A 15,829-nucleotide genomic window follows, 5' to 3' on the forward strand; every position below is an offset into this window, starting at 1 on the left:
TGCCGGGGCAGGATTGCCTAGATCATATCACACAGGAACGCGTCCAGAGAAGGAGACTCCACAACCTCTCTGGGCAGCCTGTTCCAGTGTTCGGTTACCCTCACGGTAAAGAAGTTTTTCCTCATATTTATGTGGAACCTCCTGTGTTCCAGCTTGCACCCATTGCCCCTTGTCCTGTCAATGGACGTCACTGAGAAGAGCCTGGCTCTATTCTTAATTATACTATGTGCCCTCCAAATATTCTGATATCTCAAATCTACTACTACTACTAGAACATACCCTCTAACTAAACTTATATTCCCTTGAGAGTCTACTGTGCATTTCAAGTCCAAACTGCATGTTAAAAAATCCTCAAAATACAATTTTAAAGACACTAGAACCAAATACTATCTTTCGCAGATGCAGATTTGAAGCAGAAATCTGAAATAACCTTGTTCAGTTGTAAAACAGAATGCATCTACTTTTTAAACTCTCAGGAACATTAGATACCTCAGCTTAAGTTCCGAGAACATTACTCCTCTTGACCTGGACTATTAAAAAACACAGAAGAAAACCTTAACACAGGTAACTTCTAACCAGTTATTCTTATTGGCAAATACTGCCTCTGTCACACAGCTAGATCTTCCTCTACTCCCCGCCCCAGCCCTGTATTACGCCATGTACTAAAGGAGAAAAAGTCTATGTGGAGTTTTTCCTCCCGAAAGAGCGCTAAATAGATTTCTCCTTTGAAAACTCTATTCTGAGTGATTTGTAATATCCCTCACCCCATTAGTGTCTATATTCAGATAAAGGCAAACATATTTGGTCAACTAAGGCAAGTCCTGAAAGGAATCACACCAGAAATAAACGAAGTTAATGATATATCTGCCAAGCTCCAGATAGTGAATAAGGGGTTTTGGTGAAACTGGAAATACTTTTTCATGATGGAAAGAAATCACACAGACTGAGGCTGTGTAAGCAGTCGTAGCTACTGCGCCAAGGAGTTCTTGGCTGTCATTAGCTCATAGAAAACTTCATCTCTCTTCAGCCAAACCATCTCATACCTCCCACAAGACCATTCACAACACCTCTCCAAAAACTTACCAACATGTCCTGCAACCTCACTTTATTACATGTTGTTAATAATAAACGCAGTGCAGCATGAGGTGGCTTCTGCCACTGACCTGTTGCTACAAGCCTACCCTTCCATCAGCCAAGTCCTAGAAAAATAATGGTCACTTAAGGTACTTATAACTGGGGGGTTAATTATTAAAATTGAGTCATGCCAGCCTATGGCTTCACTGAACACATCTGTCCCAAGTCTGGCAATACTACTTTTACGTAATCAGTGAATGTAACCTCCTAGTAACCAGCAGTCAAAGATAAATTAGGATGGACTTGACACAGCCACGGTCCCTAGCGAACAGATAACCACCATCCAGCCCCATCTGAACTGTTTAAAAGTACCAATTGCTCTTTTTAAACAGCTATTAAAAAAAAAAGGTTAGATCTGTTTCTATAGACCTACACCAGAGATGCCCCACACACAACTTTGCACAAAAGTGTCAGGCAATAAACATTGGCCATTTCTGTAAGGGGATGATCTGCTGTACAAAAAGGTTAATGCCAAGTAGAGGATTGAATAAAGCATCTGTCTGTTCTCCTGTACAATAAACGTGACCAGAGCATACTCTACTCTGCTAAAAAATCCACACACCATACAAAAGGTTTTGCAGTTTGGTTTCTGCTTCCAACTTTCATTTACAAATGTCACAGTTGGAACAAGTCCTGGCGAAAAGAGCAACACTGCTAAAAGACTGATCAGTTTTGGAAAACAACCCAACACGCAAGAACCTGTGGCAGGGCTACTTATCTATTAACTCCTCGATGCAACTCAAATGTTTGAAATGGATTCCCTTGAAATCAGGCAGCATAAGCACGTCCTGAGGGAAGAGTTGCCCTCTAGTGGGACTGAGATGGCAGCTTCACATGGGAGAGCCACAAAACTAAATCCCATTTAGCCAAAAGGCACGTGCATAAACCCTCAGAAGCGCAGGACTTACAAACGCATCTCCAGAACACGTTACAAATGCATCAGTTTGCAGCCACAGGTGCATGAAGTGACTGCATACAGCTACCAGTGCAATGTTAGGTTTCTTTGGCTTTTACGACTATTTCTAGTTCGAAGTTTAATACACAATTAGAATTTGCACAGTAGCTGTTAAAAATAACATTCATAACAGGAAAAGATCGCTTCAATAGCAAGGGTGTCATTCAACGCCAAAAATGCCATTCGATAAGGGTGGGATACCGGGGCAATATATAAGCCCAAGACACAAAAAATAAACCTGGCAGCCAACTTAAACGACATTAGATTCAGACAACTTAACAGCAGGAAGTGGAAAGCAGGAGGAGATGATTTTTGAGCCAAGTTATACTGTGGCTGGAAACATGCACTGCAGATCTTGCCACTGTTGAAAAGCTGATAAAGTAGGTTAAAGGACAATCTGAAACTGTCCAACTACTTAAACATGCTACCTATTTTAGCAACAAGACCTCAGAAAGATGTTTCCAAGTTTTGATACAGGTCAGAAGTTAACAATACTTATTACAAAAAAATCACACTTCATCATTGTAATTGTATCAGCTCAATACCAATGAATTGGAACAACAGTCCTCAAAAGGTTTGATTTCCATTAGATTTTGTTAACTACCAGAGAACTGGAAGTGATTGTGAGTCCATAAGAATAACTGAATAAAAAAATATAAATCACATTATATCAGAGTTCAAGGAGCTCAGGCGGGTTTACAGTTGAAAAAATGCTCAAAGAGTGCTTGACTCAATTACACAGGGAGAATACACTTGAGAGGATGACCCCACATTTAGAAGCCAGGAATAAAACACAATCCGGGAGGCAGGAAGCTGATGCTAAAAATAAGGAATATGGGGGTTTTTTTCTACCCAATAAAAAAACGTGTTCCAATGATGGTGGTGTTACCATCAGTGCTTAATAGTCAGATCAGATGATCATAATGGTGTTTCGATCCATATGCAAAGAGCAAAAGAACAGCCCTCTACATAGAGCAGAATTACAAAATCATTCTAAAGTTTGCAGACTGTTTCTACACCACAGGAACCTCTTTTTGGGGAGCTTATATTTAATTTTTTTTATGGAATCCAAAGGACTGTCATAATCTTAATAGCTTCTCTGCAGATAATCTGTATTTGCTTTGAGATGAGCAACTCCCATTGCTCTTATCTACCAGAAGAGGTCTAGTCTTTCACAGGCTGCTGTAAAGGAAGACAAACAGAAGAACTCTGCTCCTTAAACATCACTACACTTTCTCCGCCTTTCTATACCAAGGGAAACTAGAGAACCTGTATGAGAGCCTGCAACTTCTTTCATTGCCTTGTGATTAAAGGGATACACAGTTAAAAGCACTTTAAAAAACAATTATAGTTACATAAAGCCAGAAGGACCAACAGCTTTAATTTGGAACTCAATTTTTGTCTCTTACCTTGCAAAGTTAACAGGAATCAACTGCAAGCTATTTTACTACTCTGCCTTTTCTGCCTGGCATCTAGCTGTGAGGCTGCTGTAGCAGTAACTGACAGTATCCCATATGGATGGCAGAAAGAGCGACACACCAAGCTCCAGCCCTGTATCCCTGATCTGCTTTACTAGCATGCCAGAAGCAGTCTTCATGAAAAGCTGAGAATTAAGTTTAATAAGCTATCTGTACTGGAAACAGTGCTTGAGAATGTGAGGATTTACAAAACACTATGGCAGCCCTAAAAATCACTAATAGCAAAGGAAAGAAAAGCCACATTTAGGCTCAAGCAACCAGCATGCACAAAACAGTACAATCAAGCTCAAAGAAGCTTGCAGGGATGGGAAAGGACCCCTTTCCTATCCTGTTCTACCAAATGGTAGCACTAATCAGTTTGACAAGAGGAGGTTGCAGGAAGAGATGCCATTTTGAAGGGTTTTTAAAAAAAAAAAAAGTAGAGTTAAAAAAAAAAATATGTAGACTCCTAAATATAAAAGCTAGTTACTCCAAGGACAAGCCAACCTGGACAAGTCATACCAAGGTCAAAGCTAATTCCAGAAGCTGAAAAACCAAAGGAGCTACTGGAGAAGGAACTGTGAATATGAGCCAAGTGGCATTGCACATAACACCTATGCACACCTGCAATACAGGACAGTTTCAGTTTGGCTTTTTCACCTTTTTTGATGGTAGGCAGAGAAGGAGAAATCAGGACAGAGGTATTTCTCACCACTATGTGAGAATCAGTCTTGGAGCTAATGCAAAGCAAAGCATGATGTTTCAAAAAAAGGCTTCCACTGGCAGGCCTAACCCAGTGCCTTTCTGGAAAGGCAGCAGGTGATGGAGAAACAATCCTTAGACTTCAGAGCAATTCATATCAATACGTGGAAAGTTCCAACTTTTCTAAGATCTTAACTTGCCTTTATAATGTTGAAGAAGTCTATTCATCCTAACGTCCCACACCTTCACTGTGTTATCTGTACTGGCCGCAGCAATGCATGTACCACTGGGATGAAAATCCACATGATTCACAAACCTGTAAATTGCAGTTAAAGCCAACTGTTTACATTGAACTCTTGCTAAAGATCACAAAGGTCTTTTCAAGAAGGGAAGCTACGTTATAGAAAGGAGGAGATAACCTGAAAATTCCAATTGCTAGATTTCTTTCAAGACCTTGCTTATAATCCCAAGTAGACTGCAGGATTACATCTAACCATGCCATCGTCAACGTTTTGCATTACAGGTGTTGCAGCTGTAGATACAAGCCTCCTGAAATCTGATGAATCTGACTGTCACAGCAACATTTTCAAGTGTTCATTTAATGTTTGCATAATATACATCTTCTATTAAATGAACAGAGCGGTGTGCACAAGACTGAACAGATGTTTTTCTTCTATTAGTCTTAAATAATTTTAAGATGGAACTTACTCAATTTGAGCCTGAAATCATACATTGCCACTTAGAAGGTAGCAAGGCTGAGACCAAATCCCTTTCTGGACTTGTATGCAATCAATTTTTATTTTGAACACACAAGTACAGTAAAACCTTCAGAACATTCAGTGAAGAGCATCTTTTAATTCCTCACCCTATCCATGGAAGGGATTGGATAAAATTAATAACCCTTTGAGTATTCTTGTAACAATTGACAAGACTCAAACATTTGAGTCTTGTAACAACAGCTGAGGAAGCAGAGATATTTCAATTGGTTGTTTGGACAAGATATTCTTAAAAGCACTGGGAAAAAATCGTACTGTCCGAATTTGTCTTAATATCATTGTATATTACCTGGAAACAACACAACTTTGTACTTAAAAATTCAGTGTAGCAAGAAACTAGGAAGATTCCACTCTCAGTTCTCTACAGACTTGTTCTTTGCTTCAGGACAAATTAACTTTTGCTGTGGCTCAATATTCTTCATGAAAAAATCCCAATTCAACAACTGTCTTTCTGAGTACAAAATTTTTTTATGGAACAACTTTGTTATTCAAATATTTGAGGATGAAACAAAGCATCCAAGTACCAAACTGCCATTACACTTCTGCTCCTTTAGTTTACTTCAACCCGAAGCAAAATAAAAAAGCTTAACATAGCTAGGAGAAGAAATAAAGAATTTAAGCATCTCCAAAAATAAATAAGCATAAAGAAACTAAGGCTTGACATGTTGGACAATTATCGAAATATAACCCTCAAGGTTCCAAACTGGACAAGTCATAACAAGGTCAAAGCAATTCTGGAAGTTCTTCTTGCATCTCATACTCTGCTGGATGCTTTTGTAATAGGCGCTAATGACTTTTTTTAAGAGGTAGAAATGATTGCCAGAATAAGGACCTCTGACTATAGTCACGAAGCCAGGTGTATATTCACCAGGCATCCTCATTTCAGCAATCACAAGAAGGTCAGTCCTCATGCACCGCCAGGTACTTACCCCCCATGCTCACAGAAGGAGTGTATACATTCTCTGCTGGTTTTATCCCACACTTTGACAGTTTTATCATCGCTGGCTGACACTATTAATCGTCCATCAGGAGAGAACCTAAGACAAAAGTTATAGCAATTAAGGAATCACAGAATCAATCAGGTTGGAAGAGCCCTCTGCGATCATCGAGTCCAACCATTACCCTGACACCACCATGTCAACTAGAGCGTGGCACTAAGTGCCATGTCCAGTCTTTTCTTAAACACATCCAGAGATGGTGACTCCACCACCTCCCTGGGCAGCCCGTTCCAATGTCTAATAACCCTTTCTGAGAAGAAATTCTTCCTAATGTCCAACCTGAACCTCCCCTGGCGAAGCTTGAGGCTATGTCCTCTTGTCCTATCGCTAGTTGCCTGGGAGAAGAGGCCAACTCAAATGCCCCCAAACAAAAGGTGTACAGGGTCAACTGGATTTGGCCAGCTGTCAAGGTATATTGGTAACACACCTCACAACTCACACCAGCATCAGTGAGACTAAAAATTCAATCGCTGTAAGTTCAGGGGGGAAAAAAAACAGGCTTTAAGTCCTCAAACTATCCTTATTTCCCTAAGCGCATAAGATAGCCCTCAGAAGTGTTTTCAGTCTGACTTAAGATCTCCTGTCCTACTTGCTTCAATTTCAAGTGTATCTCAAGTTGTTTCTCTACCCCAATTCAAAACAATTCCTACCTTTGCCACAAGCATTCAGAGCAATGTAATTACTCCCAAGATAACAGCTGCAGCAGGAGAAGCTTCATCATTCAAGTGCCTCAGAAGAATGTATTAAGCTCCTATCTCAAAATTTCATATACAAGAGAGATCAATATCTCTGTTCAGAGGCATGCATTTTACAGGATCAGGATTTGAGTCCTTAACTAGAGAACATCATCATACATACTGTAAAAAACATTCTTTCTGCTCTACTGTGGGCATCTATAGTACTACCAACCACTGCCATCACCATGTTCAAGAACTCTAATGAACTTTTCACCTACATAGAAATTATGGCTTTATCCTAAATACACATATACATAAAAAGCCCTCAGAACTGAGATGGACAACTGAAAAACAAATCTGAGAGTTATCAGGAAATAATGTTCTTATTATGGCAGCACTTTCAGCATGTTGGATGCTTAGGTGATCATTTTTAACTAGAGGCATGAGAAGTCTAAAAGTAACTAAGCTGAAATAACAGTTACAAATCTCTCATTTTGCTTCTGTTAGCAACCTCAAAAGTCTTCATAACAGGTAAAAGCAAATCACTAAGCAGAAAGTCTCTGCTTGACAAAGATCACTGAAGAAACACAAAGCGGGTACACAACTTATCTGAGGGATGTCTCTGCAGGTCAGCAATATATTTCAGTCACTAAACACACTTGAATCATCGTGATAGAGGTGTGTTACACTCAGGCTCTGCTTTGAGGGATAAATCCCATCTCTGTTCATCAGAAAGCTGTACTTACCTGGCACAGCGAACCCAGTTGATGTGTTGACTAAGCGAGAACAGAAACTTCTGCCTGTGAACCGTCCACACTTTGACTGTTTTGTCATCAGAAGCTGTAACTAAGGAGTGGCCATCGCTGGAGAAATGAACGCTTCTTACAGTTGCTGTATGAGCCTTGAACGCTGTAGATTCTCCTTTGCTATAAAGAAGGAAAAAATACTTTAAAACTGCACAGCAGGACAGCAAATACACCTGAAACCACAAAGTTTCTGTATGCTATTAACCACCATTTCTATGGCAATTGCATGTGCTTATATTAGGAAAAAAACGTTGATCAACCTCAAACAAACTCATACTTCCTGAGCTGTACAGAATATATAGCTAAAAGCAGTTGTTCCTGTTCAATACTGGAGCCGAATCCAAACAGGAAACAACCAATGTTACCTACAAAGGGGCAAAAATGCTATTGTTCATCTGTGCAACCGTTTAAAACAACATTTATGGAAACATCAATATAAAAGAAGATGCTGAGATTCTGTACTGTTACCAGATCCTTTGCTGCAAGGCAGGTGAGGAGGGAGGTGTTTTCACGGTTCATCTAGATAGAGCCACACAGGCAACTACCTCACAACTATTCCTGTAACGGCCCATACTCCAGCTGAACGCCTCCGATGCAGCACCACATAAGAAATCACATGACTGAATTCAGCATGCCTGATGTTGTACAACATGGAGCAAGCTACCATTAACATGGCCAGGCAAAACAAAAGACAAGGTATTGTTAATTCTTCTTTACCCATCATTTCCAAATAAATGCACGAGGCATTCTTCTGGCAACTAAACACAAGGCATATTTAGAGATCCAAAGTGCAATATATGTAGAGATCCAACAGGTATAATGGGACTCTTGGTCCAAAATACATCTCCAGCATGTACTGTACTAACAGAAGTGCAATATTCACAGACAGAAGAGAACAACAGAAAGGTTTGTTCTCTTCTCCATCAGGATTTAACAGGCTTTATACTGAGGCTGAGGACTACTAAAACTACCAAAACCGTAAAGGCCAAAATATCAAAATACTACAAACCCTCCAGCAATATTCCCTCCCTCATCAGAAAAGGTCAGAGCTGCCTAGTTTTATTTTATCCTTTATCTGCCAGAAGGCAAGGAACAGTAAAGGTTACTTCTGACGAAGCGTTCTTTCTGTCCAAAACCACAGAACATCCCCAAGTCCGATAAAAACTCATGTAGAAACATGAAATGACAAAATTCTGTCAGCATGGCTTATAAAAACCAAATCCCAAAGACAGAAATCCACACACCAGTGCAGCATTAACTCCTTCAGTAACATATCACCCTTGAAAGGGACCGCAAGTTTTCAGTCTTTGGAAGTAAAGTCCTGGCCCACAGACAGACTATGGGGCAGCTTCTCCCTTCCCTCTTAACGACAGCTCAAAACTGGCAAGCTGAAGGTCTCAAACCCAATTCAACCTCAGTGCTCTTTTTTTGTTCTATCTAGAGAAGGTAAATTGACAAAGAACACTAAACACAGATTAAGGGTGCCATGCACCGAGGTATTCACGAGCATAATATATAATTGTGAAGTTGTTATTGTTAGGACAGCTACAGTACTGAAAGGGTAAGTAAATTCTTGTTAAAGACATGCTCAAAAAAAAAGTCAATGCACAATCCAAAGTAGTCTTTTATCTTAGTAATATACCATCATTTACTATCAGTGGAACACAGAGTTACTAGTTTTAAACCAGGAAATAAAGGCACCTCACAGTTTTGTGGACCACAGCAAGCATGCAAGCTAGTAACCTCCACCCTGCTGACAGAACAGCTATCTCCACCACTAAACCCCAACTTGTGTTTCATCATCTTGTTTAACACTGACAGAGAAGAGAAGGATCAGTTTGCTAGGAGGAAAGACAGACTGGGAGAGGAAGGGGAAGAAAAATTCAACAATTCACCACTGATAAGTTACATTAGTGACTTGTTTTATTAGCATAGGAAGTTAATACCGACTTTAAGCTTTGCAAAGGGTTTTAGGGTTTTTTCCAATGCAATTTCAAGACCAAATTACCTCTCCTCTGTCAGAGCTGCCACATAAAATGGTTCTTCTTTCCTTCAAACAGATCCCAGTCTCATAGCTGGAGAACCACTATCAAGAAGCAAGGAGAAATCCCAATCCATAGTTCAAACACAAAAAGAGAGACAGAAGGGAATAGATACTTACATACTTGGGACCCACAAACGGACTGTTTTGTCTCTAGAGCCTGAAGCCACCAGGTGACCAGAAGGTGAAAACTGAACGCACATCACTGCATCTTTGTGGCCCACAAAGCGATAGGCTCTCATCTGAGGTTTCATACTCCAGATCATCAGGCATGAATCCATCGAGCCGCTTGCTGGGAAAAAAAAAACAAAACAAAACACAAAACTTGCATTAATTCTCCTCCAATTACACTGAAACTACATTTCACACTCAATTTACCATCACAGCTTCCAGCAATCTCAAGCACATTGTCCTCTCAGCTTCACCAATGTATTGCATACTGTATATTTCATTTGTAATTCAAACAAAACAAAGGCACACATTGGCTTGGACTGACAATTCTACTTCCAAGAGTCAGTTCATGCAACAACTGGAGATGGAGAAGCCACACAAGTTGCAAAACCTTTTCCAAATAAATACACACTAAGGAAACACATAGAAGGTCTGTGGATGAAGGTTATCTCATCACTTTTTTTACTGTGAAGCAGAGGCAAGTATGAGCAGCAGCAGGTTAAATATCAAGTAACACTACAGGTTAAGCAGAGAAGCCCTGTGTGTTGGTGACTTAAGGCAACCCAGCTACACCTCCCTCCAACACCTTGTTGCAAAACGTTGATCAAATCTAGCTCAGCAGTTCTGAACAATATGCAACACAATGAGAGCAGTGTTCAGTTTGCTATGAGTAGGAGGGGTCAGCAGGACTTGACAGTAGTCATGAGAGGCTTTAAGGAACTATGGATGAAGATGGGGTCCTTCATCTACCCACAGCCACTCTTCCACTCATGCCCACTTCTCTACTCACCTGGGGGAATAAAAAACAACCAACCACCACCACAACTTTCCTTCACTCTTGGGCTTCTAAGAAAGGGGTGGAAGAGGGCAAAGGCATGCTCCAAAGACAAGAAAGAAGAAAAAGGGCTGGAGGGAGACCCCAGAGAGCAAAGACTCTACTTATGGGAAGGCAGCCATCGCCCAGGACAAACGCTGCTATTCCAAGATCTCCCTCAGCAGCAAGAGCAAAGGGTCACTTAAGCAGAAGGCAGAATTCAGGTGCACATGGTACATGCGCTGCAAGCACAACTGACAGCTCATTTCCATGACACTGAACTTCATGCAAACTGTCTGACAGGAGTGATATCAGTCCCTGCCAAGAATACCAGGCAATAGGTTTCCCAAACACAAGAGTAAATTCCACTTCAGTCTAAAACTCCCCTGCTCAGGTCCCATCCCCACCTCTGCAGAGTGAAAACTGAAGAGCTGCTCAGCCCTTAAAGCCTGCCATACTGCGTGAAGTCCACAGCACTGGGACCCTAGTGATTCGTAAAAGAGCAACCATGTGCCCCGTGCAACTTAAAGTCTCAAACAACGACAGTAAAAAATATCCCTTCAAATCAATTTAATGCCTAAATAACAGAAAACTTTGTAGATTTTCCACAGGCACACACAGAATATACACATGCTAGCCTGCCCACAGATCCAAGCTGCATCTGTGTCTCTCTACTCGAATGCCAGGTGGGGCATATCTCCAGGGAGATCTTAAGATGTTCCTAGAAAAGAAAGATCAGTTTGATGGTAGGTTCTGACATGGCAGTATCACAATTACAAGAAGATTTCAGTTAATTAGTGTTATGGCAAAATACCAAATAGCTTTTGCTGGAAATGTGCTTCTATTTCACAGTCATTTCCACACAAAAATAATAGTCAACTCTTTTCCTGCTACTGATTTGGGATTAATATATGCCCTTTTCAAACAGGATCATTCATTATCCATGTCCCCTAAGGGGAAACAAAACCCTTACATATTTGTCAGTTCAACTGTTGTTTTGTTTGGTTTTGTATTTCATATAGGCAATGCCTTTCCCTAGTGATATAAAAATTTAAGGTGAGTCAACTGTGTCAAAGCAAATTGAGCACATGGCCTAGTGCCAAGAGATCTGAACGTTAGTCGTAACTACACTAAGTCATTGTCTGGCAAGGATAGTAAGTTGCAATATCCTCAGGACTGATGTTAAAAAAATTAAGGAAAATAATGCTCTGACATCTCAGTTAAGCACGTTAGTATGATACTGCTTATATGTGACTTGTCGACAATAACTATTATCATTACTGCACTGGGCAAGCAATCTAATGGAATAAAAAGACCGAATCCTCTAGGTTTGGTCGGGGTTTTCTTTTTTTGGAGTAGAAATGGGGAAAAAGAACTTTAGAATCTCATAAGAGTCAAGTACACACAACTGACCCAACAGTACAGAAAAAAAAATTTTCTTGGAATTTGTTCCCTTTCTTACATGATCTCATTTACTAAAAATATCAAGAGTAACACTTTTACGGCCTAGATGGAGGCAAAGGTCCCCGTACTACTTCTGAAAGCCCATTCAAAAGCAATGCTAAATTACATTCAGAGCTCCCTTGCTAAACACAGATCTGGACTGACTAGATAAAAGTTTTAGGGATACCCAAAGAGAATCACGGACACAGAGTAGAGCAAACTCTTGCTCTGCAATGGAAGACACAGTAAGTGGAAAGAAAAAGATAGCTGACAACAATAAAAACAGCAGCAGGGAGAGAGGGGGTCCAAGACAAATTTGATTCATCTTCATTTCCTTGCAGCTTCCAGAGCGTTCTGTAGGTTGCAAGATCCAGAACAGGATTATTACCTGCTAGACTGCTGCATTTCTATTTATTCATGCCTACTGCGCCCACTGCCTACCGCGTATGTTGCCTCCAACTATCACTTCTGTCTTATCTTCTCTGCGAGCCAAAGCAATGTCCCCCATGCCACACGGACTGAATGGCAGCTTCACTAAAAGCCAAAACCCTCCTGGTTCCTACTCAGTGCACACACAATAGGTTACTGAAGAGCAACCAGGACACAAGCCTTGGCATAACACCACAGGCAGCTGTCTAAAGGGGAGAAATAGAAGATGGAGAAGAAAAAGCAAAGTTTTACCTTAAGTTGACTGCACGGTAAAGCAAGGTACAGGAAATGATAAGCAACAGTAGATGTCCCTAAAGCTTTAGCAGGATGCACACAATCTGCAACCCCTATGGCTCAACAACAAGATTTTTTTTTTTTTTAAAGCACATGGAAATATTCATCCTGAAATTTCCTAAAATCTCGTAATCACAAAAATAAGTTCTTTGCTCTTGTAGAGCTCGGTACCTCCAGTGCTCCCTCCATTTAACTAAAGGAGGGAAGCTCTTTCTGTATAATACGGCCACTGAAACACTGAGAGACGATTTACCCAATTGCTTCTTATTGAGACTGAAGTCCACACTAGTGACAGCATCTCTGTGGCCTTTGAAGTGCCTCTCCAGGGATGGATCTTCCTAGAAAACAATAATGTTCAGACACTATAGATTAAGAACCATCTTCGCACAATAAAACCACCTTATTTCTATGACAGGCTAATGAAGACACATATTCATCCCACAAAAGTCAGGTAGAAAGATGAACATCGTGAAACACAAAATGTGAATTTCACATGTATTGACAAACTTTAAGAGGCATGTTATCCATGATAACCCCCCTGGGTCTTAGGCGACTCACAATAATCATTTGTGCATTTTTACAACACTCTGCTGGTGCAGAGACCCCAAAGCTGCCTTTGGAACAGATCAGCCATGTCGATGACCACCTGAGCAGGCCATCAAGCTCAGCTTTGCTCTAACAGCTGCTCAACTCAGCCAGGTGTAGCCAAGAGGCCACTGTTTGCACAGAAGGGACAAATTTGCAAGACTTAACACACCTGTTGAAACAGACAGGTAGAATCAGAACTACAGCAAAACAGACTGACCCACTACTGTTCCCCCACAGCTGGGGAGCACAGCGTGTCCCTACACAGCACCTTGCTGCACAGGCCAAACAAAGCCTGAGGTCAGGCAAAAAAAACTACAACAAACCACCCTGAAAGAACCATTACAGGAGACTGTAACAGTTGGAAATTGTCCAGACTTCAAAACAGGTTGATCAGCCTTCAATCCCTGCTCTCATACACACGGTCTCTGCCTCCCTGGCAACCCCCACCACAGCCCAGCCTACCTGTGCCCACCATCCTCAAGCATCAGCCAGCTCCCCTGCTCCCCAGATGACCACAGCACCTTTCTAGCCTGCAGCCTGCTCCCCCTGAGGACTTGACCACAGCCCCAGCCTGCTCAAACAAACACCCAGCCCCGGAAGAACGGGGCTGACCTGCCCTCACAACACCCAGTACCAGCCCTCCCCAGACCCAGAGCTCCCCCCACCTGCACCAGCCCCCTCCCACCAGCCTAGAGGTGCCCCCCCACACGAACACAGACCAATCCCAGCTGCCACAGCACCCCGAGACGCAGGGCTGCCCCCCCCCAGCCCCAGCAGCATTAAGTTCCCCCAAGCCCAACTCTGTCCCCAGTCCCTCCCAGCCCCGGCTGCATCAGGCCACCCCCCAGCCCAAGCCCAGATAAGCCGCTGCTGCACAGCCCAACCCCAGCAGCACTACACCTCCCCTAAACCCAGAACTGCCCCCCACCACCACCCCGGCCCCGGAGCCCCCCATGCCTTCCCCTGCACAGCCCAGCCCCAGCAGCACCAGACACTCCCCCCTTGGCCCGACACCAGGCCTGCCTTCCTCCCTCACCCAAAGCACCAGGGAGCCCCCCCCCGCCCCGTGCCCCCCCGCTCCCAGCCCCGACCCAGCGGCCACCCCCCATCAAACCCCGAGCCCAGAGGCCCCAGGCACACCCCCCCCAGTGCCAGAGCTCCCCTAACGCTTCACCCGGCCCTAGAGACCACGACCCCCCCTCCAGCACCCTCCCATACACCGGGCCGGCCCCCACCCGGCCCCCCACGCCTTCCCCCTCTCAGTGGCACTAAGCCCCTAGGCCGCAGCAGGCCCCGGCCCGCCCCCCCAGGCCTTCCCCCTCTCAGCAGCACTAAGCCCCCGGGCCGCAGCAGCCCCCGGGCCGCAGCAGCCCCCTCACCATGCAGCCGGCGGCCATGTCACCCGCACACCGCCGTGCGCTTCCCGCGCCCCGTAACAACGGTTCCGCCCTTAAAGGGGCCGCGGCGCCGGCCGGAAGGGGCGGGCGGGGGCACTTCCGGCCGTGGGCGGGGCCTGTCCCCTAAGGGGGTGCCGCCATTATGGGCCCGGGAGCGGGAGCCCGAGACCGCCTCAGCCCTGGGCCCGTCCTGCTCCTCCGCCTGCCCCCAGTCGGGCTATAGCGCAAGCCCGGCTGGAAGCGTAGGGAACGGGCCTCACAAGCCCCGCCGTGAAAGTCAGTTCCTCTGAGCACAGCTGGCCTTGCCTGAGGGTGCCCGACGGTGTGACAAACCCTCCTCCCCTCACTCTTACACCAGTCAGTCTTTACAGGATAGAAGCGTATTAGCTTTGTTAATGTGTATTAGTTCACGTTATACACTGCAATGTAAGGAGGTAGTGAAATTTTGCTGGAGACTCTGGTGTTTTCTATACTTCAGTATAACAAACTAAAGGACGGCCCGGCCCAGGGCATAAGGGCTGTGCTGTGTGGAAGCTTAGAGCTGTCCATGAGGTATAAAGGATACCCATGGACAGCTGAGGTAACACCAGCATCCAAGCCCCTGTGACACGGCTTTGAAACCCTCCCAGCATCATATACAAGTAACTCCAGCAAGACCAACTCCGGGGACATGTGGATCAATAGAAAAGCAGCAAGAGTGCTGCAGAAATACAGTTGCTTTGCAAAGTTTTCCTGTGATCAAGTGATTAGTAAAATCTTGTTGAATCTGAATGCTTGAAGGGTGTAAGATCCCTGTGTAAAACCACATTCGGTGGGCCCCGATTTGTCTGGGACATCTCGTGCGCATGAATAACTATTTACCCTTGTAATTCTAGACTTTGTGTTCTGGCCGCTCTCCTCGCTCAGCACAGGCCAGTTGCAAATTTTCATAACATAGCATGTTGCCTGCGCCTCTGCCAAGACGGCTTTTTTCATCCCGGTTTTCAACCCAGTACACACTGGTTCTTATCCCAGTTTCATCCCCAGCATAGTTCCTACCACATCAGCAGGAGATAGGCTTCCTACCTTTGTGCTGAAGTCCAAGAAGAGCAGAACTGCACATAATTCTCCTGCCTGTATTTTACAGGCTCCTTTTCAGACCGTCAAA

General features: G+C 43.6%; 1 protein-coding gene across 5 annotated transcripts in view; it reads right to left on the bottom strand.

Annotated features, from left to right (window-relative positions):
* Positions 1-15,829, bottom strand: part of POC1A (POC1 centriolar protein A) — a 58,798-nt gene extending 42,969 nt beyond the window's left edge. For 3 of the 5 annotated variants that reach the window (XR_011048840.1, XR_011048839.1, XM_068408788.1), the window contains exons 1-6: positions 14,665-14,745; positions 12,951-13,035; positions 9,667-9,838; positions 7,446-7,625; positions 5,954-6,061; positions 4,449-4,564 (exon numbers count right to left, since the gene is read on the bottom strand). Coding sequence is in view for 3 of the 5 variants with exons in the window: in XM_068408788.1 (XP_068264889.1) it covers positions 4,449-4,564; positions 5,954-6,061; positions 7,446-7,625; positions 9,667-9,838; positions 12,951-13,035; positions 14,665-14,682 (679 nt within the window). In the remaining 2 variants the exon portion in view is untranslated. Of the gene's footprint in view, positions 1-4,448; positions 4,565-5,953; positions 6,062-7,445; positions 7,626-9,666; positions 9,839-12,950; positions 13,036-13,255; positions 13,291-14,664; positions 14,746-15,747 lie in introns of those variants that run through there. The other 2 variants (XM_068408791.1, XM_068408789.1) reach the window with 2 other exon arrangements.

This window comes from Nyctibius grandis, chromosome 10 (genome assembly GCF_013368605.1).
Source record: "Nyctibius grandis isolate bNycGra1 chromosome 10, bNycGra1.pri, whole genome shotgun sequence".
NCBI lineage: Eukaryota > Metazoa > Chordata > Aves > Nyctibiiformes > Nyctibiidae > Nyctibius > Nyctibius grandis.